This window comes from Corvus hawaiiensis, chromosome 18 (assembly GCF_020740725.1).
Source record: "Corvus hawaiiensis isolate bCorHaw1 chromosome 18, bCorHaw1.pri.cur, whole genome shotgun sequence".
NCBI classification, from domain to species: domain Eukaryota; kingdom Metazoa; phylum Chordata; class Aves; order Passeriformes; family Corvidae; genus Corvus; species Corvus hawaiiensis.
This window is the reverse complement of record NC_063230.1, coordinates 6,515,244-6,541,284: the sequence shown is the minus strand read 5'-3', so window position 1 is coordinate 6,541,284 and position 26,041 is coordinate 6,515,244. Positions and strand designations below refer to the sequence as shown.

The following is a 26,041-nucleotide window of genomic DNA, read 5'->3' as shown; positions in this document are numbered from 1 at the left end:
CCCACGGCAGCCCGTGCTCACAGGGGAGAGCCTCTCACACAGACACAGGGTCCTTTGGCACAGGTGCTGTCACCAGAGATGAGTTGGCATCAGCCCTGAACTGGCAGGGACTGGCAGGGACCAGAATGTCCAGAGATCATGACAGGGATTGTCCCAGCTCCTCTGAGCAACCACAGAACAAGACATTTTCAGGGCAAGAACAAGTAGCCACACCACAGCTCTTCACTTCCAGGAGCCATGTCACTTCAGTGTCCTGCAGCAGCACTGAGGGCCCCTTGGTGCTATCCTAGATCACAGTGACAGCAGCACTGCCAGGGACCAGGCATAGCCAGTGATACCCTCGGAGCAGGAGATTTTGATGGTTTCTCCAGCATTGGCTGACACTGAGGACGGCTGACTCAGAGATGCTTCCTGCACTAGGGAATGTGGAGAGGGAGAGGGGAAAAAAGGGAGTCAGTCAGTGTCCCAGAACAGCCCTCTCTGAGCTGCAGGACAGGGCTCCTGTGCCAGAAGGTCCTGATGGAACAGAGGGATCTCTTCCCCAGGCTGAGCCCAAGGCCTGAGCCCAAGGCCAGGACCCCATGAGGAGACCTGGCCGAGCAAGAGGCTGTGGCTGGCAGGAGCATGAGGTGATGGGGCTGATGGCAAAGCAATGCCAGGCACTGCACAGCAGCAGGGTCACCTCCTGCACAGCATGGGGCAAGCAGGAGGCCATTCACAGCCAATGGCCATGGAGTGGGGGCACAAAGCTGCCTCAAGCCCACAGCTCTGCTCAGCCCTGAGAGAGAGGGCACAGAGGGTCCATCTTTAACTCCTCTGTTTCCAGAGAGCTGAGCCCCCTACAGTGATGGTCCAGGAGCTCCTGGCACAGCTGGGCTGGGAGCTGGGCAGGCAGGCAGCTGGCAGGGCCCTGGGCACCAGCCAGGGAGATCAGGAGTAACTCTGGAGCACAGGGCAGGGACAGGGCTGCTGGGAGGTCATCCCGACACTTCTTTATTGAGGGTGTGGGCAAACGCTGGACAGGCTTCCTAGAGAGCTAGATGATATCCCAGGCCTGCAAGTGTTACACAGGCACTTGGACAATGCCCTACATTTTGGTCATCCCTGAGGTGGCCACGCAGTTAGACTATGTGATCATTGAAGGCCTCTTCCATCTGAAATATTCTACTCAGTTCTATCCTATCTGCTCTCATCCACAAATGACAAGGAAAGGGCTGTAACGATGGAGCTGTGTCACTGGGAACAGCCACATTCACCACAGGGCAGAAAAGGGCAGGGTCGTGCCAGGGACCTGCCCCACCATCAAACAGGGACAGCGGAGACTCCTAATTGGCCCCTGCCATGGCAGGAGAACGTCGTACCCCTTCTCCATTGCTCCATTTCACCATGGTAACATTATCACTGCCACTCTTGTAGTTACCACATGAACAGACAGCCTTGTCCTGGGCTTGGAGCCCAGAGATGGGTACTGTACTCATGGAGCTGGACTGGGATCTGGAGAATTGTGAAGGGATGTCCAGTAGTCCCAAGTCGTTGTAGTAGATCACAGTGACAGGGGCACAGCGAGGAAATTTAGGCTGGTACCAGTCACAGCTGCTGCCATCCGTAGAGCAGATGACTTTGATGGCTTGTCCCATCCCCAAGTAGAGCTGACAGAGCACTGCCTGGACCAGGGAACCTGGAGAGGGAGAGGATGGAGAGAAGAAGATGGGGGTCAGCCAGTGACGTGGAGCATGGCCCTCTGTGGTCAAGGGAACAGTGAAAGGACAAATCTGCCTGCAGGCAGATGGGACATACATGGGACATGGCAGCGCTGCTGCGAGGTCATAACTTCCTCAAATGACGGGGGATGGGCACAGTCCTGGGGCTCCAAGGGATGGCTGAGGCAGGAGGTTTTTGTACCACTTCCCCATTGCTCTGTGTCACTGTGCAGCAGTACTGCTGCTGTCATAGCCACAGTAATAGACAGCCTCGTCCTCGGCCTGGACCCCAGTGATGGTTAACGTGGCCGTGGAGCCGGACTTGGATCCAGAGAATCGCGAAGGGATGCCCGAGGGTCTCTTGTCATTGTAGTAGATCACAGTGACAGGGCCACTGCCAGGGACCTTCTGCTGATACCAGCCATAATCGCTGTAGCTGCTACCCCCAGAGCAGGTGATCTTGACCGTCTCTCCCACGTTGGCTGACAGCGAGGATGGCTGAGTCAGCGCTGCCTGGACCAGGGAACCTGGAGAGGGAGAGAAGAGAGGGGAGAAGACGGGGGTCAGTCAGTGTCCCAGGGGCACAGACCTGCCTGGGCAGCAGGAGGGGGCCCCTGTGCATAAAGGCCCCGTCCAGGCACAGCGAGTCTGGCCATGGCACCTGTGCTGTGGGCGAGCACCACGAGGAGAAGAGGGACCCAGGCCATGGTTCAATCCCACCAGCTCAGTGTCCCCAGAATGATGGGGCTGTGCCGTGGACCCTGACTCCCTTTTAAGCCCCTGCCCGCCCAGGACACGTCCCCTCCATGCAAATCCGACCCTGCGGGCACGGCTGGATCCTGCCTGCGCCTCTCTCCGCACATCCCTCCCCGCTCCACACCCAGCCCCTCCGCCCCAGATGCAGCAGGGCTTGTCCCCAGGCACAGAGCGGGGACACCTCCCTGCTCTGAGCCTGAAACCCAACAGCACAGACGCCCCTGTCCCCAGACCAGGCTGAGTGGCTGCAGTGCCTAAGGAGAAGGGAGAGCTGGGCACAGGGGAAGGGCATACAGGATCACCTGCAGCTCCCAGTGATGGGGCTGGAATAATGCCAAGCTCCACAATTGCCCAACTTATTTTTGCCATTTTTTCCTCCCATGAGTGTCCCAGGCCCCTAAAATACCCCCTTGCTCTCCTGCTTTTGTGCCCTGACTCTTCTTCTGACAGCTGAGATCCACCACTCAAGACCAAGATTTTTCCTCTTCCCTGACATTCACACCCCAGAACAATGGGAGCAGGCCAGCACCGAGCCCCGGGGTCCAGCAAGGCCTCCCCATGAGCTGATCATGAGCCCAAGGTGCTGGTGCTCAGCAGAGGCAGCCAGAGCTGGGGCAGCCCCTGGTCAGCCCTGCTCTGACTCGGGGCACAGGGATTGTGGCTATCTTTGGCAGTCCCAACCCAGACAAAGAGCGGCTGCAGCCCAGGAAATTCCCTCTCCCCCAGGACCCTCCCAGTCCCTGACTATGCTGTCCCCAGGGTACTCAGGGCACCAGGAGCTCATCCGGCATGGGCAGGGCAGGGCTGCAGGGTTGTCTCCCTGCGAGAAGCACAGAGGGGACCTGCTGGAGCAGAGCACATGTCCCATGGCAGGAACTGCTACAAAGGCACAGATGCTGCTCCCCATTGTGTCTGGGAAGCAGCAAGCAGCACCTGAGAGTGTGCCACTGGAGTAACAGTGGGCTTGTGTCTTTCTTTTCCCATGCTGGGAGTTACCATGGCCCTGATCACCACTGGTGTCCCAGCCAGAAGAGTGAGAGCCTCCTCCTGCTTCTCCTCCTCCTCTGCCAGCCATGGGTAATGTGGCCATGGAGATGAGTGTGTTCCCAAGTGCTGTAGATCCCCTCCCAAAATGCCAGGGAACAGGCACAGACCTGGGGCTCTAAGGGGATGCCAGGCTGGGACACCAGGCACAGCCACATTCAGTGCAGGGCAGCAAGGGCAGGGCCATGGTGGGGACCTAATTCCCCATCAAGCAGGAACAGCCGAGACTCCTGACTGATGTCTGCAATAGCAGGAGGTTTTTGCATCACTTCCCCATTGCTGCATGTCACCGTGGCAGCATCACTGCTGCTGTCCTGACCACCACAGAAATAGACAGCCTCGTCCTCGGCCTGGACCCCAGTGATGGTTAACGTGTTCGAGGAGCCGGATGTGGATCCGGAGAATCGCAAAGGGATGCCCGAGGGTCTCTTGGTATTATCGTAGATCACCGTGACAGGGCCACTGCCAGGGACCTTCTGCTGGAACCAGCCATAATAGCTGCTGCTACCCCTGGAGCAGGTGATCTTGACAGTCTCTCCCACGTTGGCTGACAGCGAGGATGGCTGACTCACTGCTGCTGCCTGGACCAGGCAACCTGGAGAGGGAGAGGAGAGAGGGGAAAAGATGGGGCTCTGTCAGTGTCCCAGGAGCACAGACTTGCCTGGGGAGCAAGGTTACAGGGAAGGCAACACTCAGAAGAGAATGGACCCAGATATGGTCACCAGCATATTTGAGGAGTAGAGCCCCAGCCAAGGCATCTCAGCAGAGAAGCAGCTCTGGCAGATGCTGGAGGACATGGTTAACAGTGGCAAGAGGCAGTGAGGTTGGGAACACAGCTATACCATGAGTTTTGTAGGGACAAGGACAATGGTCCCCAGCCACAAAGTCACCTCCTGTTCTCTAGGACAAAAAATGGAATTCATAGCCATGGTCATGCAGAGGAGACAAAAACCTGCCCCAGCCCCACACCCACAACTCTACTTGGTCATCTGAATCTGTCACTTCACCAGCATAGCTGCTGCTGTCCCTGCTACCACAGAAATAGACAGCCTCGTCCTCGGCCTGGACCCCAGTGATGGTTAACGTGCCCGTGGTGCCGGATGTGGATCCAGAGAACTGTGAAGGGATGCCCGAGGGTCTCCTATCATTAAGATAGATCACAGTGACAGGGCCACTGCCAGGGACCTTCTGCTGGTACCAGCCATAGTTGTTGCTGCTCCCAGAGCAGGTGATCTTGACGGTTTGGCTGACTTGAGGATGGCTGACTCAGTGATCCTGCCTACGCCAGGGAGCCTGGAGAGGGAGAGGGGGAACACCAGAAGGGTCAGGCATTTCCTCAGGAGCACAGGCCTGCCCAGGCAGTGCAACAGTGCTCCTGTGTCCAGTGGTTCTGGTGCCACAGTGGGACACAGCCTCAAGATAGAGCAGAAGATTAGCGACCCATGGCCCTGGAAGGAGAACTGGCAGCATCAGAGCAGTAGAACATCACCCTCTGAGGGAGAGGGAGCCGGTCATGGCTACAGAAACTTGGGGCAATCAGAGCCCAGGCTGGCCCAGAGCAATGCAGCAGCGGCAGCTTCAGCAGCAGAGCAGCAAGAGGGGTAGCAAAGCAAAAGGTAACAGGGCTGGGGATGAGGCAGTGCCATTCCTATTATAGGGACAGGGGAAAGAGTCACCTCCTGTGCCTTGTTGTGCACGGTCATGTCCTCGGGCAGGGGACCTGCCTCAACTCCACTGTGTTTGGCCATGAGGAAAAATGGCTCAAAACCTTCCTCTGTTGACACTGGGTTCTGTGCCTCACTTCCCCATTACTCACTGGTTCATCACCCCCACCAGCAGCACTGCTGCTGTCCCAGTTGCCACAGAAATAGACAGCCTCGTCCTCGGCCTGGACCCCAGTGATGGTTAACGTGGCCGAGGAGCTGGACTGGGATCCGGAGAATCGCGAGGGGATGCCTGAGGGTCTGTTGGTATTTCTGTAGATCACAGTGACAGGGCCACTGCCAGGGACCTTCTGCTGATGCCAGCCAGAATAAGGATAGCTGCTGCTGCTACTAGAGCAGGTGATCCTTATGGTCTCTCACACCTTGGCTCACACTGAGGATGGCTGACTCACTACTGCTGCCTGGACCAGGGAACCTGGAGAGGGAGAGGAGAGAGGGGAGAAGATGGGGGTCAGTCAGTGTCCCAGGGGCACAGATCTGCCTGGGCACCAGGACAGGGCCCCTGTGTCCAAAGGCCCCATCCAGGCACCGCAAGTCTGGCCATGACACCTGAGCTGTGGGCGAGCACCACGAGGAGAGGAGGGGCCCAGGCCATGGCACAATCCCACCAGCTCCATGTCCTCACACTGTGGCAACCAACACCCTCTTATGTGCCTGCTCTCCTGGCACAGGTCCTTCATGGAAATGTGGCCCCTAACATTTCCTGACAGCTCCTGTCCCACTCCTCCCCTTCTCTCTAGCCCACCAATCCAGAAAGATCGCTCCAGGCCACCTGCTTCCTTGGCCACTCAGCACGTCCTGCTCCATGCTCAGACACCACAAGCCAGTGTCTCTCAGATGCCACAGGACTATGCTAGGCTTCATCGAGTTGTCTGGGCAGAGGCCCCTCAACCTTAGCCAAGATCAGCTCCTCCATCCACTCCCTTCCCACACAAGGGCTTCTGCGCAGGTCTCCGTGCCTGCAGCTGCCCCAGACAAGCCCATGGCCCCCCACCAGTGCTGAGCTTCCACAGCACCCCCACTGCAGGCACTGCCCCAGCACCAGTGACGCTCCCCCTTGTCAGCAGCACCCCAGGGAACACAAGGGCTCTGCATCCTGCAGCCTCTGGAGCACGAGGGCCAGTGCCCAGCCTGCCCAGCCCCACACACCTGCACACACCTCTCCACACCACTCTTCCCAGACCGGCCTCTGCCTTTCCATGCTGCTCCTTTGGCCGTAGAGGCAGACAAGGGAAATCGCAACGTGATGCTCGAGGGTATCTTGTTGCTGTAGTGACAGGGGCACTGCCAGGGACCCTCTGCTTGGACCAGCCAGCACAAGTCTAGCTACTGCCAAACCCCGAGCAGCTGATCTTTACAGTTTCTCTGAGGCTGGCTGACACCAAGGATGGCTGACTTGCAATACTGCCTGGGCCAGGAGAGCTGGAGAAGGAGACAGGAGAAGACAGGGTTCAGTAAGGAAGGCAGCTCTACCCTGATGCATGACACTGGAATGTATGGACTCATCACTGAACTCTGCCACAGTAGAAGGTTTTTCTATCACTTCAGCAATCCTCTGAGCCACTGTGGCAGCATCACTGCTGCCGTCATTGCTACCACAGAAATAGACAGCCTCGTCCTCGGCCTGGACCCCAGTGATGGTTAACGTGTTCGAGGAGCCGGACCCGGATCCGGAGAATCGCGAAGGGATGCCTGAGGGTCTGTTGTTATCGTTGTAGATCACAGTGACAGGGCCACTGCCAGGGACCTTCTGCTGGAACCAGCCATAATCGCTGCTGCTGCTAGCCCCAGAGCAGGTGATCCTGACCGTCTCTCCCACGTTGGCTGACACCGAGGACGGCTGATTCAGTGATGCTGCTGGACCAGGGAACCTGGAGAGGGAGAGGAGAGAGGGGAGAAGCCAGGACTCTGACTGAGTCCCAGGAGCACAGACCTGCCTGGATAAGGTTACAAGGAATGCCACAGTCAGAGGAGAACAGACATGGAAAATGGCCACAGGCACAAGTGGGGAGCCGAGCCCAGCCCCAGGTATCCCAGCACAGAGGCAGCAGCAGGAAGACATGGTCATTCATAGGAGGTCAGAGGACAGTGGGAGACAAAGCCACGCTATGGGTTTTGTAGCAAGCAGGACAGTGAGCACCAGCCACAAAGTCACCTCCCACTCTCGAGGACACAAAATGGGTGAAATTAAGAGCCATGGTCACGTGGAGGAGACAAAATCTTGCTCCAGTCTCACATCCACAACTCTGCTTGGCCATGAGAAGGACAGAAAGTGTCCATTTTTAATTCCTCTGTACCTCACTAGAAAATCTTTGTCACCAGCACTGCTGCTGTCCCAGTTGCCACAGAAATAGACAGCCTCATCCTCGGCTTGGACCTCAGTGATGGTTAACGTGCCCGTGGAGCTGGATGTGGATCCAATCACGAAGGGATGCCCGAGGGTCTGTTGTCATTAGCATAGATCACAGTGACAGGGGCACTGCCAGGGACCTTCTGCTGGAACCAGGCATAGCCAAAGCTGCTGCTAGCCCCAGAGCAGGTGATCCTGACCGTGTCTCCCACGTTGGCTGGCAGCGAGGATGGCTGACTCACTGCTGCTGCCTGGACCAGGGAACCTGGAGAGGGAGAGGACAGAGGGGAGGACAGGGGGTGAGTAAGTGACCTGGGAACACAGATCTCCCCAGGCAGTGCAACAGGGATAGCATCCCTGTGCTCAGTCCCCAGCTGGGCACAGTGAGTCTGGCCAGGACACCTGCACCAGGGATGAATAACATGGCGAGGAGGGGGCAAGGCCAGCCAGGTGCCAGCTGCTCAGGCAACACAGGATGGGGATGGGTTCAGGCTCCTTGTTGTTGTGGGGTCATAGTGGCACATTGTCCCTGGTCAGGGGCTTCCCCGAGGGCCAGAGGTGCTTGGGCTCCTGAACAGGCTGAACATGAGCCCAGTGGGCTGGCACTGAGCAGACACAGCCAATGCAGCCTTAGCCCAGCAGCTCCTCTTGCAGCACAACAGAGCACTCCTTTACCAGCTCTGATCTGCCCCAGCAGCCTCAAGAGTGTGCCCGGAGCTCCTGTGCCCATGGGAAATGTCCCTTCCCAGCTTTGAAGGCAAAGCTTTGTCCCAGCACCCTGGCCCATGGCATGTCCCTAGCTCTCACTGCTGGGGCCACAAGGCTGAGCCCCCTGCGGTGATGTCCAGGGGCTTGTGGCAAAGCAGGGCTGGCAGCTGTGCTGGGAGGCAGCTGGCCTGGCCCCGGGCACCAGCTGAGGAGCACAGAGGGACCTTGGCCCTGGAGCAGTGTGCAGGGACAGGGCTGCTGGGAGGTCATCCCTTCCCCAAATGACAGGGGATGGGCATGCTCCTGGGACTGTAAGAGACACCTGAGCTGGGAGGCTTTTGTATCACTTCCCCATTGCTCTGTGGCACCGTGCAGCACCACTGCTGCTGTCATCACCACCACAGAAATAGACAGCCTCGTCCTCAGCCTGGACCCCAGTGATGGTTAACGTGTTCGAGGAGCCAGACTGGGATCCGGAGAATCGCGAAAGGGATGCCCGAGGGTCTCTTGTTGCTATCGTAGATCAGAGCGACAGGGGCAGTGCCAGAGACCTTCTGCTGATGCCAGCCATAGCTGCCACTGCTACCAGAGGAGGTGATCCCTGACCGTGTCTCCAACGTTGGCTGACACCGAGGATGGCTGATTCAGCGATGCTGCCTGGACCAGGGAACCCGGAGAGGGAGAGGAGAGAGGGGAGAAGATGGGAGTCAGTCACTGTCCCAGGGGCACAGACCTCCCCAAGGAAGAGGATGAGGCCCCTGTGCCCAAAGGCCCTGTCCTGGCCCAGCAAGTCTGGCCATGGCACCTGAGTTGTGGGCAAGCACTGCAAGGAGGAGAAGGGCCCAGGCCATGGTGCAGTCCCACCAGCTCCATGTCCTCAGCCTAATGGGGCTGTGCCTTGAACCCTGGCTGGACTTTGAGCTCCCCACCTGCCCAGGCACAGGCCCTCCATGGATACGTGGCCCCCAATGGTCCCTGGAGCTCCTGTCCCACCGCTATCCCCACATACTGCAGGCACCTCTGGCCCACCAAAGATCGCTCTGGGCTGCCTGCTCCTTCCCCAGCATGGCTGATGAGCTCTCAGCTGAGCCAGGGACCACCCCGAGCCTGTTCCTGCCCAGTAGGACCATGGCCTCGCTGCACCAGGAGCTCCTGTGCACAGAGCAGGGGACAGCCCCGCCTGGCCATGGGGACACATCCAGCTGCCCTCGAGCACCCAAGGCTGGTTGGAGATCCTGGTCCCGGGGCATTGTGCTCCCTGGGCACTGATCAGCAGCAGGGGCAGAACAGCTGGGAAAACCACATCCTGCTTCAGTCAAGGCTGCCACCCTGGGCCTCTCTGAATTGCCTCAAGAGAGCTGTGGAGCAGAGAAATGGGCCTTTGAAAGGGAATGGGAACCACACCAAGACCAGGAGCTTCAAGGCTCCACAACACTAAGGAAATTCAAGCCCCCAGTTCCTCCAAATTCAAGGTGAGCTGAGGGTCTCCAGCAGCTTTGCAGCAACCGTGGGTGGAGCTGGGCCGGGGTTTGTACCAGTCCCCAGCACGTAGCACGTCCACCCTTGTCCGGCCAGGGGCAGCCCCTCTGCCTCCTGCCCACAGCACGGCCCACGGCAGCCGCCAAGGAGCCTGCGGGGCTGCTCTGCACCTCGCTGGCACCCGCTGGCACCCGGCTGGCCACAGCCCCTTTGCCTCCTGCGCGCCCCGTGAGCCTCAGCACTGTGCAGCGGGGCCACACTGACACCGTGTGGGGACCAGAAGGGCCTCAGAGACAGCACTGCAGGAACCCAGAGCCCAGCCCGGCACAGGACTCTGCCCTCGCTGCCTCTCACCCCTGCCACGGCTTCCACCAGGTGCAGACATTCCTCCAGCCCTGGCCACAACCTTCAGGGTTTCTGTGAGGCACCCTGCCCACGGCAGCCCGTGCTCACAGGGGAGAGCCTCTCACACAGACACAGGGTCCTTTGGCACAGGTGCTGTCACCAGAGATGAGTTGGCATCAGCCCTGAACTGGCAGGGACTGGCAGGGACCAGAATGTCCAGAGATCATGATAGGGATTGTCCCAGCTCCTCTGAGCAACCACAGAACAAGACATTTTCAGGGCAAGAACAAGTAGCCACACCACAGCTCTTCACTTCCAGGAGCCATGTCACTTCAGTGTCCTGCAGCAGCACTGAGGGCCCCTTGGTGCTATCCTAGATCACAGTGACAGCAGCACTGCCAGGGACCAGGCATAGCCAGTGATACCCTCGGAGCAGGAGGTTTTGATGGTTTCTCCAGCATTGGCTGACACTGAGGACGGCTGACTCAGAGATGCTTCCTGCACTAGGGAATGTGGAGAGGGACAAGAGTGAGGTGAGAAAAGGGGGACCCTCAGTGTTCCAGGAACATGGCAGTCTCCTGGGTAGGGGGATCGGGAATGCCACAGTCAGAGGAGAATGGGTGCAACCACAGCCACCAGTGAATTTGGGGAGCAAAGCCAAGCCCATTGCACCCCAAGGCATCCCAGCACAGAGGAACCTCTGGTGGCAGCAGCAGGAGGACATGGTCATCAGTAGCAAGAGGCAGTGGGATTTGGGACAAGGCCACACCATGAGTTCTGTAGGGACCAGGACAATGGTCCTCAGGCACAGAGTCACCTCCAGTGCTCTGGGACACAAAAGGGGGCACCTGTGTAGCCATGGTCATGCAGAGGTGACAAAAACTGCCCCAATACAACATCCAAAACTCTGCTTGTTTGTGAGTAGAAAAGATTTCTCTCGACCTCACTTGAAAACCTCCCTTTGTCACTACACCAACATAGCTGCTGTCAAGACCACCACAGAAATAGACAGCCTCGTCCTCGGCCTGGACCCCAGTGATGGTTAACGTGCCCGTGGAGCCAGACAAGGATCCGGAGAATCGCGAAGGGATGCCCGAGGGTCTCTTGTCATTGTAGTAGATCACAGTGACAGGGCCACTGCCAGGGACCTTCTGCTGGAACCAGGCATACCAGCTGCCACTGCTACCCCCAGAGCAGGTGATCTTGACCGTCTCTCCCACGTTGGCTGACAGCGAGGATGGCTGAGTCAGCGCTGCCTGGACCAGGGAACCTGGAGAGGGAGAGAAGAGAGGGGAGAAGACGGGGGTCAGTCAGTGTCCCAGGAGCACAGACCTGCCTGGGCAGCAGGATGGGGCCCCTGTGCCCAAAGGCCCCGTCCAGGCACAGCGAGTCTGGCCATGGCACCTGTGCTGTGGGCGAGCACCACGAGGAGAAGAGGGACCCAGGCCATGGTTCAATCCCACCAGCTCAGTGTCCCCAGAATGATGGGGCTGTGCCGTGGACCCTGACTCCCTTTTAAGCCCCTGCCCGCCCAGGACACGTCCCCTCCATGCAAATCCGACCCTGCGGGCACGGCCGGATCCTGCCTGCGCCTCTCTCCGCACATCCCTCCCCGCTCCACACCCAGCCCCTCCACCCCAGATGCAGCAGGGCTTGTCCCCAGGCACAGAGCGGGGACACCTCCCAGCTCTGAGCCTGAAACCCAACAGCACAGACGCCCCTGTCCCCAGACCAGGCTGAGTGGCTGCAGTGCCTAAGGAGAAGGGAGAGCTGGGCACGGGGGAAGGGCATACAGGATCACCTGCAGCTCCCAGTGATGGGGCTGGAATAATGCCAAGCTCCACAATTGCCCAACTTATTTTTGCCATTTTTTCCTCCCATGAGTGTTCCAGGCCCCTAAAATACCCCCTTGCTCTCCTGCTTTTGTGCCCTGACTCTTCTTCTGACAGCTGAGATCCACCACTCAAGACCAAGATTTTTCCTCTTCCCTGACATTCACACCCCAGAACAATGGGAGCAGGCCAGCACCGAGCCCCGGGGTCCAGCAAGGCCTCCCCATGAGCTGATCATGAGCCCAAGGTGCTGGTGCTCAGCAGAGGCAGCCAGAGCTGGGGCAGCCCCTGGTCAGCCCTGCTCTGACTCGGGGCACAGGGATTGTGGCCATCTTTGGCAGTCCCAACCCAGACAAAGAGCGGCTGCACCCCAGGAAATTCCCTCTCCCTCAGGACCCTCCCTGTCCCTGACTATGCTGTCCCCAGGGTACTCAGGGCACCAGGAGCCCATCCGGCATGGGCAGGGCAGGGCTGCAGGGTTGTCTCCCTGCGAGCAGCACAGAGGGGACCTGCTGGAGCAGAGCACATGTCCCACGGCAGGAACTGCTACAAAGGCACAGATGCTGCTCCCCATTGTGTCTGGGAAGCAGCAAGCAGCACCTGAGAGTGTGCCACTGGAGCAACAGTGGGCTTGTGTCTTTCTTTTCCCATGCTGGGAGTTACCATGGCCCTGATCACCACTGGTGTCCCAGCCAGAAGAGTGAGAGCCTCCTCCTGCTTCTCCTCCTCCTCCTCTGCCAGCCATGGGTAATGTGGCCATGGAGATGAGTGTGTTCCCAAGTGCTGTAGATCCCCTCCCAAAATGCCAGGGAACAGGCACAGACCTGGGGCTCTAAGGGGATGCCAGGCTGGGACACCAGGCACAGCCACATTCAGTGCAGGGCAGCAAGGGCAGGGCCATGGTGGGGACCTAATTCCCCATCAAGCAGGAACAGCCGAGACTCCTGACTGATGTCTGCAATAGCAGGAGGTTTTTGCATCACTTCCCCATTGCTGCATGTCACCGTGGCAGCATCACTGCTGCTGTCCTGACCACCACAGAAATAGACAGCCTCGTCCTCGGCCTGGACCCCAGTGATGGTTAACGTGTTTGAGGAGCCGGATGTGGATCCGGAGAATCGCAAAGGGATGCCCGACGGTCTGTTGGTGCTGCTGTAGATCACAGTGACAGGGCCACTGCCAGGGACCTTCTGCTGGAACCAGCCATAAGCATTGTTGCTACTCCCAGAGCAGGTCAAGGTGTTTTGCTGCAGAGACATGGACACTGGGGACAGCTAAGCCAGAGCCATATGAGAGCCATGGGCTGCAGCAGAAGCTCTCCATGCCCAGCCCGAGTACCCCAGGCTCCCATGTTCTGGCAAATGCCCACACGCCCAGCCCTGAGCTGCCAGGGTGGCTGCAATGCTGCTGGGCCCTGGGCAGGACTCAGGCTGTGGAGCAGGTATGTGGCAAAGGTGTTCTTGGGCAGCCCCACGGGCTGCAGCTCCTAACACTGTCCCAGGCTCCTCTGCCCCTCACATGGACGTTGGGCAGTGGGGGATGAGCGCAGGCAAGGGCTTCTGCAGCACCAGGGCCCAATCCCTGGGGACCCAGTCATAGAATCATAGAATGGTTTGAGTTGGAAGGGACATTAAAGGCCATCTGGTTCAACACCCCTGCAATGGGCAGGGACACCTTTCACTGGACCAGGTTGCTCAAAGCCTCATTCAACTTTGCCTTGAAGACTTCCAGGCATGGGCCATCCACAAGTTCTCTGGAAAACCTGCTCCAGTGCCACATCGTGCTCAGAGTCACAGCCCTGAGACATGGAACACAAAGGGAAGACATCCAGGAAAGGAAAGGAGAAGTCCAAAGCTGGAGAGGTGGTCATGCCCGGCGGAGTGGAATGAGGCACCAAAACCGGCCTTTTTGACACTCAAAATCTCGCTTGCCTGTGGCTTGGTTTCACCATGAGATCAGCACTGCTGCTGCTGTCGAAGCTACCACAGTAATAGACAACCTCGTCCTCAGCTTGAACACCAGTGATCCTCTGGAGGCAGACACAAAACCAGAGAATGGCCAAGGGATGTCCAAGGGACTCCTGTCATTCCAGTAGATCACAGTGACAGGGGCACTGCCAGGGACCTTCTGCTGGAACCAGCCATACTCATTGCTGCTCCCAGAGCACATAACCCAGACAGTTTGTCCCAGGTTGGCTGGCACCGAGGACGACTGACTGGACAAGGGAGCCTGGAGAGGGAGAGGTGAAAGGCAATAAGATGGGGGTGAGCCATTGCCCCAGGAGCACATCCCTGCCCAGGCAGTGCCACAGGGCTCCTGAGCCCAATGGTCCAATGAGGGAGAGGGAGCCGGTCATGGCTACAGAAACTTGGGGCAATCAGAGCCCAGGCTGGCCCAGAGCAATGCAGCAGTGGCAGCTTCAGCAGCAGAGCAGCAAGAGGGGTAGCAAAGCAAAAGGTAACAGGGCTGGGGATGAGGCAGTGCCATTCCTATTATAGGGACAGGGGAAAGAGTCACCTCCTGTGCCTTGTTGTGCACAGTCCTGTCCTTGGGCAGGGGACCTGCCTCAACTCCACTGTCACAGCTTTGTTTGGCCATGAGGAAAAATGGCTCAAAACCTTCCTCTGTTGACACTGGGTTCTGTGCCTCACTTCCCCATTACTCACTGGCTTTGTCACCCACATCAGCAGCACTGCTGCTGTCCCAGCGACCACAGAAATAGACAGCCTCGTCCTTGGCCTGGACCCCAGTGATGGTTAACGTGGCCAAGGAGCCGGATATGGATGCAGAGGACTGTGAAGGGATGCCTGAGGGTCTGTTGTTGCTGCCATAGATCACAGTGACACAGCCCAAGGCATCCCAGCACAGAGGCAGCAGGAGGAGGACATGGTCATCAGTAGCAAGAAGTGATGAGTTTGGGAATGAAGCCACACTGATCTTTGTAGGGATAAGGACAATGACCTTCAGACATGAGGGAGAGCAAGAGAGCCTCCAGTTCTGTGGGATGATGAAAGAAGGACATTTGCAGCCATTTCTGTACAGAGGGGACAGGGACCTGCCCCATAGCCAGCCAGGAGGGAGGAGGGCTGAACTCTTCTTTAGTTTTGGAGTCTGGAAAGCTTTGGAATCCTCACTTCCTACTTCTTGTTGTCACTATACAACATAGCCAGCACTGCTGCTGTCAGCACTACCACAGAAATAGACAGCCTCGTCCTCGGCCTGGACCCCAGTGATGGTTAACGTGTTCGAGGAGCTGGACTGGGATCCGGAGAATCGCGAAGGGATGCCCGAGGGTCTCTTGGTGTTTTCATAGATCACAGTGACAGGGCCACTGACAGGGGCCTTCTGCTGATACCAGCCATAGTAGCTGCCACCCCCGGAGCAGGTGATCCTGACGGTGTCTCCCACGTTGGCTGACAGCGAGGACGGCTGAGTCAACGATGCTGCTGGACCGGGAACCTGGACAAGGAAAGGAGAGAGAGGAGAAGAAGGAGAGAAATCTGAGCCCCAGGAACACAGCTTTCCCAGGGCAGCAGGATGTAGCCCTGTGCCCAGAAGCCCTGTCCAGGCACAGCGAGTGTGGCCATGGCACCTGAGCTGTGGGCAAGCACCACGAGGAGAAGAGGGACCCAGGCCATGGTTCAATCCCACCAGCTCGGCGTCCTCACACTGGTGAGCTGTGCTGTGGACCTTGTATAGCTTTTAAGCAACCACCTGCCTGGGCCATGGTTCCTCCATGAAATTTAGACTTGTTCCTCAGAAACAGCATCCTCCAGAATCTGTGGTCAGCAGCAACCATCCTGCAGTGTGCCTCAGTCCTGAGCAGCACTGCTGTCCTCACCACCACAGAAATAGACAGCCTCGTCCTCAGCTTGGACCCCAGTGATGGTTAACGTGCCCCCGGAGCCGGAGAATCGCGAAGGGATGCCTGAGGGTCTCTTGTCATCGCTGTAGATCACAGTGACAGGGCCACTGCCAGGGACCTTCTGCTGGAACCAGCCATAGCCAGAGCTGCTGCTACTCCCCGAGCAGGTGATCCTGAACATGTCTGCCACATTTGCTGATAGCGAGGACGGCTGACTCGCTGCTGCTGCCTGGACCAGGGAACCTGGAGAGGGAGAGGAGAGAGGGGAGGAGATGGGAGTCAGTCAGTGTCCCAGGGGCACAGACCTCCCCAAGGAAGAGGATGAGGCCCCTGTGCCCAAAGGCCCTGTCCTGGCCCAGCAAGTCTGGCCATGGCACCTGAGCTGTGGGCAAGCACTGCAAGGAGGAGAAGGGCCCAGGCCATGGTGCAGTCCCACCAGCTCCATGTCCTCAGCCTAATGGGGCTGTGCCTTGAACCCTGGCTGGACTTTGAGCTCCCCACCTGCCCAGGCACAGGCCCTCCATGAATACGTGGCCCCCAATGGTCCCTGGAGCTCCTGTCCCACTGCTACCCCCACATACTGCAGGCACCTCTGGCCCACCAAAGATCGCTCTGGGCTGCCTGCTCCTTCCCCAGCATGGCTGATGAGCTCTCAGCTGAGCCAGGGACCACCCCGAGCCTGTTCCTGCCCAGTAGGACCATGGCCTCGCTGCACCAGGAGCTCCTGTGCACAGAGCAGGGGACAGCCCCGCCTGGCCATGGGGACACATCCAGCTGCCCTCGAGCACCCAAGGCTGGTTGGAGATGCTGGTCCCGGGGCACTGTGCTCCCTGGGCGCTGATCAGCAGCAGGGGCAGAGCAGCTGGGAAAACCACATCCTGCTTCAGTCAAGGCTGCCACCCTGGGCCTCTCTGAATTGCCTCAAGAGAGCTGTGGAGCAGAGAAATGGGCCTTTGAAAGGGAATGGGAACCACACCAAGACCAGGAGCTTCAAGGCTCCACAACACTAAGGAAATTCAAGCCCCCAGTTCCTCCAAATTCAAGGTGAGCTGAGGGTCTCCAGCAGCTTTGCAGCAACCGTGGGTGGAGCTGGGCCGGGGTTTGTACCAGTCCCCAGCACGTAGCACGTCCACCCTTGTCCGGCCAGGGGCAGCCCCTCTGCCTCCTGCCCACAGCACGGCCCACGGCAGCCGCCAAGGAGCCTGCGGGGCTGCTCTGCACCTCGCTGGCACCCGCTGGCACCCGGCTGGCCACAGCCCCTTTGCCTCCTGTGCGCCCCGTGAGCCTCAGCACTGTGCAGCGGGGCCACACTGACACCGTGTGGGGACCAGAAGGGCCTCAGGGACAGCACTGCAGGAACCCAGAGCCCAGCCCGGCACAGGACTCTGCCCTCGCTGCCTCTCACCCCTGCCACGGCTTCCACCAGGTGCAGACATTCCTCCAGCCCTGGCCACAACCTTCAGGGTTTCTGTGAGGCACCCTGCCCACGGCAGCCCGTGCTCACAGGGGAGAGCCTCTCACACAGACACAGGGTCCTTTGGCACAGGTGCTGTCACCAGAGATGAGTTGGCATCAGCCCTGAACTGGCAGGGACTGGCAGGGACCAGAATGTCCAGAGATCATGATAGGGATTGTCCCAGCTCCTCTGAGCAACCACAGAACAAGACATTTTCAGGGCAAGAACAAGTAGCCACACCACAGCTCTTCACTTCCAGGAGCCATGTCACTTCAGTGTCCTGCAGCAGCACTGAGGGCCCCTTGGTGCTATCCTAGATCACAGTGACAGCAGCACTGCCAGGGACCAGGCATAGCCAGTGATACCCTCGGAGCAGGAGGTTTTGATGGTTTCTCCAGCATTGGCTGACACTGAGGACGGCTGACTCAGAGATGCTTCCTGGACCAGGGAATGTGGAGAGGGACAAGAGTGAGGCGAGAAAAGGGGGACCCTCAGTGTTCCAGGAACATGGCTGTCTCCTGGGCAGGGGGATCGGGAATGCCACAGTCAGAGGAGAATGGGTGCAACCACAGCCACCAGTGAATTTGGGGAGCAAAGCCAAGCCCATTGCACCCCAAGGCATCCCAGCACAGAGGAACCTCTGGTGGCAGCAGCAGGAGGACACGGTCATCAGTAGCAAGAGGCAGTGGGATGGGGGACAAGGCCACACCATGAGTTTTGTAGGGACCAGGACAATGGTCCTCAGGCACAGAGTCACCTCCAGTGCTCCGGGACACAAAACGGGGCACCTTTGTAGCCATGGTCATGCAGAGGTGACAAAACCTGCCCCAATACAACATCCAAAACTCTGCTTGTTTGTGAGTAGAAAAGATTTCTCTCGACCTCACTTGAAAACCTCCCTTTGTCACTACACCAACATAGCTGCTGTCAAGACCACCACAGAAATAGACAGCCTCGTCCTCGGCCTGGACCCCAGTGATGGTTAACGTGGCTGAGGAGCCGGACTTGGATCCGGAGAATCGCGAAGGGATGCCCGAGGGTCTGTTATCACGATAGATCACAGTGACAGGGGCACTGCCAGGGACCTTCTGCTGATACCAGCCAGCATAAGCATAGCTGCTGCTAAGCCCAGAGCAGGTGACCTTGACAGTCTCTCCCACATTGGCCGACAGCGAGGACGGCTGCTGAGTCAGCGCTGCCTGGACCAGGGAACCTGGAGAGGGAGAGAAGAGAGGGGAGAAGACGGGGGTCAGTCAGTGTCCCAGGGGCACAGACCTGCCTGGGCAGCAGGATGGGGCCCTGGGACCCAACATCCCAAGATACCAGAGTGGCCCAGAGACACACACAGAACACAGGGCATGAGGGTTCCTCCGCCGTGCTGACCAGCACTGCTGCCTTCATTGTTACCACAGAAATAGACAGCCTCATCCTCGGCCTGGACCCCAGTGATGGTTAACGTGCCCGTGGAGCCGAACAAGGACCCAGAGAATTGTGAGGGGATGCCTGAGGGTCTCTCGTCATTCCAGTAGATCACAGTGACAGGGGCAATGCCAGGGACCTTCTGCTGGAACCAGGCATAGCTGCTGCCACCAGAGCAGGTGATCCTGATGGTTTCTCCCACGTTGGCTGACAGCGAGGACGGCTGCTGAGTAACCGCTGCCTGGACCAGGGAACCTGGAGAGGGAGAGGAGAGAGGGGAGAAGATGGGGGTCAGTCAGTGTCCCAGGGGCACAGACCTGCCTGGGCACCAGGACAGGGCCCCTGTGTCCAAAGGCCCCATCCAGGCACCGCAAGTCTGGCCATGACACCTGAGCTGTGGGCGAGCACCACGAGGAGAGGAGGGGCCCAGGCCATGGCACAATCCCACCAGCTCTATGTCCTCACACTGTGGCAACCAACACCCTCTTATGTGCCTGCTCTCCTGGCACAGGTCCTTCATGGAAATGTGGCCCCTAACATTTCCTGACAGCTCCTGTCCCACTCCTCCCCTTCTCTCTAGCCCACCAATCCAGAAAGATCGCTCCAGGCCACCTGCTTCCTTGGCCACTCAGCACGTCCTGCTCCATGCTCAGACACCACAAGCCAGCGTCTCTCAGATGCCACAGGACTATGCTAGGCTGCATCGAGTTGTCTGGGCAGAGGCCCCTCAACCTTAGCCAAGATCAGCTCCTCCATCCACTCCCTTCCCACACAAGGGCTTCTGCGCAGGTCTCCGTGCCTGCAGCTGCCCCAGACAAGCCCATGGCCCCCCACCAGTGCTGAGCTTCCACAGCACCCCCACTGCAGGCACTGCCCCAGCACCAGTGACGCTCCCCCTTGTCAGCAGCACCCCAGGGAACACAAGGGCTCTGCATCCTGCAGCCTCTGGAGCACGAGGGCCAGTGCCCAGCCTGCCCAGCCCCACACATCTGCACACACCTCTCCACACCACTCTTCCCAGACCGGCCTCTGCCTTTCCATGCTGCTCCTTTGGCCGTAGAGGCAGACAAGGGAAATCGCAACGTGATGCTCGAGGGTATCTTGTTGCTGTAGTGACAGGGGCAATGCCAGGGACCCTCTGCTTGGACCAGCCAGCATAAGTCCAGCTACTGCTAAACCCCGAGCAGCTGATCTTTACAGTTTCTCTGAGGCTGGCTGACACCAAGGATGGCTGACTTGCAATACTGCCTGGGCCAGGGGAGCTGGAGAAGGAGACAGGAGAAGACAGGGTTCAGTAAGGAAGGCAGCTCTACCCTGATGCATGACACTGGAATGTATGGACTCATCACTGAACTCTGCCACAGTAGAAGGTTTTTCTATCACTTCAGCAATCCTCTGAGCCACTGTGGCAGCATCACTGCTGCCGTCATTGCTACCACAGAAATAGACAGCCTCGTCCTCAGCCTGGACCCCAGTGATGGTTAACGTGTTCGAGGAGCCGGACCCGGATCCGGAGAATCGCGAAGGGATGCCTGAGGGTCTGTTGTTATCGTTGTAGATCACAGTGACAGGGCTACTGCCAGGGACCTTCTGCTGGAACCAGGCATAGCCAAAGCTGCTGCTAGCCCCAGAGCAGGTGATCCTGACCGTCTCTCCCACGTTGGCTGACACCGAGGACGGCTGATTCAGTGATGCTGCTGGACCAGGGAACCTGGAGAGGGAGAGGAGAGAGAGGAGAAGCCAGGACTCTGACTGAGTCCCAGGAGCACAGACCTGCCTGGGTAAGGTTATAGGGAATGCCACAGTCAGAGGAGAACAGACATGGAAAATGGCCACAGGCACAAGTGGGGAGCAGAGCCCAGCCCCAGGTATCCCAGCACAGAGGCAGCAGCAGGAAGACATGGTCATTCATAGGAGGTCAGAGGACAGTGGGAGACAAAGCCACGCTATGGGTTTTGTAGCGAGCAGGACACTGAGCACCAGCCACAAAGTCACCTCCCACTCTCGAGGACACAAAATGGGCGAAATTCAGAGCCATGGTCATGTGGAGGAAACAAAATCTTGCTCCAGTCTCACATCCACAACTCTGCTTGGCCATGAGAAGGACAGAAAGTGTCCATTTTTAATTCCTCTCTACCTCACTTGAAAATCTTTGTCACCAGCACTGCTGCTGTCCCAGCCACCACAGAAATAGACAGCCTCATCCTCGGCCTGGACCCCAGTGGTGGTTAACGTGCCCGTGGAGCCGGATGTGGATCCAGAGAATCACGAAGGAATGCCCGAGGGTCTGTTGTCATTAGCATAGATCACAGTGACAGGGGCACTGCCAGGGACCTTCTGCTGGAACCAGGCATAGCCAAAGCTGCTGCTAGCCCCAGAGCAGGTGATCCTGACCGTGTCTCCCACGTTGGCTGGCAGCGAGGATGGCTGACTCACTGCTGCTGCCTGGACCAGGGAACCTGGAGAGGGAGAGGACAGAGGGGAGGACAGGGGGTGAGTAAGTGACCTGGGAACACAGATCTCCCCAGGCAGTGCAACAGGGATAGCATCCCTGTGCTCAGTCCCCAGCTGGGCACAGTGAGTCTGGCCAGGACACCTGCACCAGGGATGAATAACACGGCGAGGAGGGGGCAAGGCCAGCCAGGTGCCAGCTGCTCAGGCAACACAGGATGGGGATGGGTTCAGGCTCCTTGTTGTTGTGGGGTCATAGTGGCACATTGTCCCTGGTCAGGGGCTTCGCTGAGGGCCAGAGGTGCTTGGGCTCCTGAACAGGCTGAACATGAGCCCAGTGGGCTGGCACTGAGCAGACACAGCCAATGCAGCCTTAGCCCAGCAGCTCCTCTTGCAGCACAACAGAGCATTCCCTTACCAGCTCTGATCTGCCCCAGCAGCCTCAAGAGTGTGCCCGGAGCTCCTGTGCCCATGGGAAATGTCCCTTCCCAGCTTTGAAGGCAAAGCTTTGTCCCAGCACCCTGGCCCATGGCATGTCCCTAGCTCTCACTGCTGGGGCCACAAGGCTGAGCCCCCTGCGGTGATGTCCAGGGGCTTGTGGCAAAGCAGGGCTGGCAGCTGTGCTGGGAGGCAGCTGGCCCGGCCCCGGGCACCAGCTGAGGAGCACAGAGGGACCTTGGCCCTGGAGCAGTGTGCAGGGACAGGGCTGCTGGGAGGTCATCCCTTCCCCAAATGACAGGGGATGGGCATGCTCCTGGGACTGTAAGAGACACCTGAGCTGGGAGGCTTTTGTATCACTTCCCCATTGCTCTGTGGCACCGTGCAGCACCACTGCTGCTGTCCCTGCCACCACAGAAATAGACAGCCTCGTCCTCGGCCTGGACCCCAGTGATGGTTAACGTGCCCATGGAGCCGGATGTGGATCCGGAGAATCGCGAAGGGATGCCCGAGGGTCTGTTGGTGCTATCGTAGATCAGAGCGACAGGGGCAGTGCCAGGGACCTTCTGCTGATGCCAGCCATAGCTGCCACTGCTACCAGAGCAGGTGATCCCTGACCGTGTCTCCAACGTTGGCTGACACCGAGGATGGCTGAGTCAGTGATGCTGCCTGGACCAGGGAACCCGGAGAGGGAGAGGAGAGAGGGAAAAAGATGGGGCTCAGTCAGTGTCCCAGGTACACAGACCTGCCTGGGCAGGAGGAGAAGGCTCCTGTTCCCAAGGTGCCCAAGATGAAATGAAGGGGCCCAGAGCCACAGACAGAACCTAAAGCATGAGGGTGCTACAGGGAGAAACAGCAGCAGCAGGAGGAGGCAAAATGCTGGAGTCAGTGCCTCCACCGTGCTGACCAGCACTGCCGTCATTGCCAACACAGAAATAGACAGCCTCGTCCTCAGCCTGGACCCCAGTGATGGTTAACGTGCCCGTGGAGCCGGACTGGGATCTGGAGAATCGCGAAGGGATGCCCTCGGGTCTCCTGTCATTCCAGTAGATCACAGTGACAGGGGCAATGCCTGGGACCTTCTGCTGGACCCAGGCATAGTTGCTGTAGCTACTCCCAGACCAGGTGATCCTGACAGTCTCCCAGGAGCACAGGTCTCCCTGGGCAAGGTTACAGGGAATGCAACTGTCATGGCCAGAACAGACAGGGACATGGTCCCAGGCCCATTGCAGGAGCAGAGCCCAGCCCATTGCAGAATGGCTGCACACAGGCAGCTCTGGCAGCATGTGGGGACATGATCATCAGTAGCAAGAGGCTGTGAGGAACACAGCTGCACCAAGAGCTTTCTTGGGACCAGGACAATGGGCCCCAGCTGCAAAGTCAGCTCCTGATCTGTGCGACACCAAAGACAGGACATTCCCTTCTGTGGCCATGCAGAAGGGACACGATTCTGCCTCAGCTGCACATCCAGCCAGGAGGGAGAAGGGCCAAAATCTTTCCTCTGGTTTTGGAGTCTGACTCACTTACAGGTACTCATTGTCACCACACACCATAGCTGCCACTGCTGCTGTCAGCACCACCACAGAAACAGACAGCCTCATCCTCAGCTTGGAGCCCACTGATGGTTAACGTGCCCACGTTGCTGGACCAGGATCCAGAGAATCACAAAGGGATGCCTGAGGGTCTCTTGTCATTGGTGTAGATCACAGTGACAGGGCCACTGCCAGGGACCTTCTGCTGGTACCAGGCATAGCCAAAGCTGCTGCTACTCCCCGAGCAGGTGATCCTGAACATGTCTGCCACATTTGCTGATAGCGAGGACGGCTGACTCGCTGCTGCTGCCCGGACCAGGGAACCTGGAGAGGGAGAGGAGAGAGGGGAGGAGATGGGAGTCAGTCAGTGTCCCAGGGGCACAGACCTCCCCAAGGAAGAGGATGAGGCCCCTGTGCCCAAAGGCCCTGTCCTGGCCCAGCAAGTCTGGCCATGGCACCTGAGCTGTGGGCAAGCACTGCAAGGAGGAGAAGGGCCCAGGCCATGGTGCAGTCCCACCAGCTCCATGTCCTCAGCCTAATGGGGCTGTGCCTTGAACCCTGGCTGGACTTTGAGCTCCCCACCTGCCCAGGCACAGGCCCTCCATGGATACGTGGCCCCCAATGGTCCCTGGAGCTCCTGTCCCACTGCTATCCCCACATACTGCAGGCACCTCTGGCCCACCAAAGATCGCTCTGGGCTGCCTGCTCCTTCCCCAGCATGGCTGATGAGCTCTCAGCTGAGCCAGGGACCACCCCGAGCCTGTTCCTGCCCAGTAGGACCATGGCCTCGCTGCACCAGGAGCTCCTGTGCACAGAGCAGGGGACAGCCCCGCCTGGCCATGGGGACACATCCAGCTGCCCTCGAGCACCCAAGGCTGGTTGGAGATGCTGGTCCCGGGGCACTGTGCTCCCTGGGCGCTGATCAGCAGCAGGGACAGAGCAGCTGGGAAAACCACATCCTGCTTCAGTCGAGGCTGCCACCCTGGGCCTCTCTGAATTGCCTCAAGAGAGCTGTGGAGCAGAGAAATGGGCCTTTGAAAGGGAATGGGAACCACACCAAGACCAGGAGCTTCAAGGCTCCACAACACTAAGGAAATTCAAGCCCCCAGTTCCTCCAAATTCAAGGTGAGCTGAGGGTCTCCAGCAGCTTTGCAGCAACCGTGGGTGGAGCTGGGCCGGGGTTTGTACCAGTCCCCAGCACGTAGCACGTCCACCCTTGTCCGGCCAGGGGCAGCCCCTCTGCCTCCTGCCCACAGCACGGCCCACGGCAGCCGCCAAGGAGCCTGCGGGGCTGCTCTGCACCTCGCTGGCACCCGCTGGCACCCGGCTGGCCACAGCCCCTTTGCCTCCTGTGCGCCCCGTGAGCCTCAGCACTGTGCAGCGGGGCCACACTGACACCGTGTGGGGACCAGAAGGGCCTCAGGGACAGCACTGCAGGAACCCAGAGCCCAGCCCGGCACAGGACTCTGCCCTCGCTGCCTCTCACCCCTGCCACGGCTTCCACCAGGTGCAGACATTCCTCCAGCCCTGGCCACAACCTTCAGGGTTTCTGTGAGGCACCCTGCCCACGGCAGCCCGTGCTCACAGGGGAGAGCCTCTCACACAGACACAGGGTCCTTTGGCACAGGTGCTGTCACCAGAGATGAGTTGGCATCAGCCCTGAACTGGCAGGGACTGGCAGGGACCAGAATGTCCAGAGATCATGATAGGGATTGTCCCAGCTCCTCTGAGCAACCACAGAACAAGACATTTTCAGGGCAAGAACAAGTAGCCACACCACAGCTCTTCACTTCCAGGAGCCATGTCACTTCAGTGTCCTGCAGCAGCACTGAGGGCCCCTTGGTGCTATCCTAGATCACAGTGACAGCAGCACTGCCAGGGACCAGGCATAGCCAGTGATACCCTCGGAGCAGGAGATTTTGATGGTTTCTCCAGCATTGGCTGACACTGAGGACGGCTGACTCAGAGATGCTTCCTGCACTAGGGAATGTGGAGAGGGAGAGGGGAAAAAAGGGAGTCAGTCAGTGTCCCAGAACAGCCCTCTCTGAGTTGCAGGACAGGGCTCCTGTGCCAGAAGGTCCTGATGGAACAGAGGGATCTCTGCCCCAGGCTGAGCCCAAGGCCTGAGCCCAAGGCCAGGACCCCATGAGGAGACCTGGCCGAGCAAGAGGCTGTGGCTGGCAGGAGCATGAGGTGATGGGGCTGATGGCAAAGCAATGCCAGGCACTGCACAGCAGCAGGGTCACCTCCTGCACAGCATGGGGCAAGCAGGAGGCCATTCACAGCCAATGGCCATGGAGTGGGGACACAAAGCTGCCTCAAGCCCACAGCTCTGCTCAGCCCTGAGAGAGAAGGCAAGGAGGGTCCATCTTTAACTCCTCCGTACCTCATTTCCACATCTCTCTCTATCACCATTCCAGCTGCCACTGCTGCTGTCATAGCTACCACAGAAATAGACAGCCTCGTCCTCGGCCTGGACCCCAGTGATGGTTAACGTGGCCGTGGAGCCGGACTTCGATCCGGAGAATCGCGAAGGGATGCCCGAGGGTCTCTTGTCATTGCTGTAGATCACAGTGACAGGGGCAGTGCCAGGGACCTTCTGCTGGAACCAGCCATAGTTGCTGTAGCTACCAGAGCAGGTGATCCTGACCGTCTCTCCCACGTTGGCCGACAGCGAGGATGGCTGAGTCAATGATACTGCCTGGACCAGGGAACCTGGAGAGGGAGAGAAGAGAGGGGAGAAGACGGGGGTCAGTCAGTGTCCCAGGGGCACAGACCTGCCTGGGGAGCAGGACAGGGCCCCTGTGCCCAAAGGCCCCGTCCAGGCACAGCGAGTCTGGCCATGGCACCTGTGCTGTGGGCGAGCACCACGAGGAGAAGAGGGACCCAGGCCATGGTTCAATCCCACCAGCTCAGTGTCCCCAGAATGATGGGGCTGTGTC

At 58.8% G+C, this 26,041-nt stretch overlaps 1 protein-coding gene, 2 long non-coding RNA genes and 2 gene segments (V, D, J or C); all 5 read right to left on the bottom strand.

Moving 5' to 3' along the window:
* Positions 1-26,041, bottom strand: part of LOC125335199 (immunoglobulin lambda-1 light chain-like) — a 60,838-nt gene that overhangs the window by 27,400 nt on the left and 7,397 nt on the right. The window lies entirely within an intron of this gene.
* Positions 1,923-26,041, bottom strand: LOC125335248. The segment is given in 4 exon segments: positions 1,923-1,954; positions 3,820-3,973; positions 18,345-18,472; positions 25,949-26,041. Coding segments are annotated over 4 exon segments (360 nt in total).
* LOC125335210 lies at positions 4,647-13,173 on the bottom strand. The gene is made up of 2 exons (XR_007207379.1): positions 13,126-13,173; positions 4,647-4,685 (listed from the first exon to the last, which is right to left on the bottom strand). It is a non-coding gene; the product is annotated as an uncharacterized LOC125335210 (long non-coding RNA).
* LOC125335213 lies at positions 6,931-8,918 on the bottom strand. The gene is made up of 2 exons (XR_007207382.1): positions 8,834-8,918; positions 6,931-6,971 (listed from the first exon to the last, which is right to left on the bottom strand). It is a non-coding gene; the product is annotated as an uncharacterized LOC125335213 (long non-coding RNA).
* Positions 10,213-11,620, bottom strand: LOC125335202. The segment is given in 3 exon segments: positions 10,213-10,293; positions 11,075-11,376; positions 11,511-11,620. Coding segments are annotated over 3 exon segments (414 nt in total).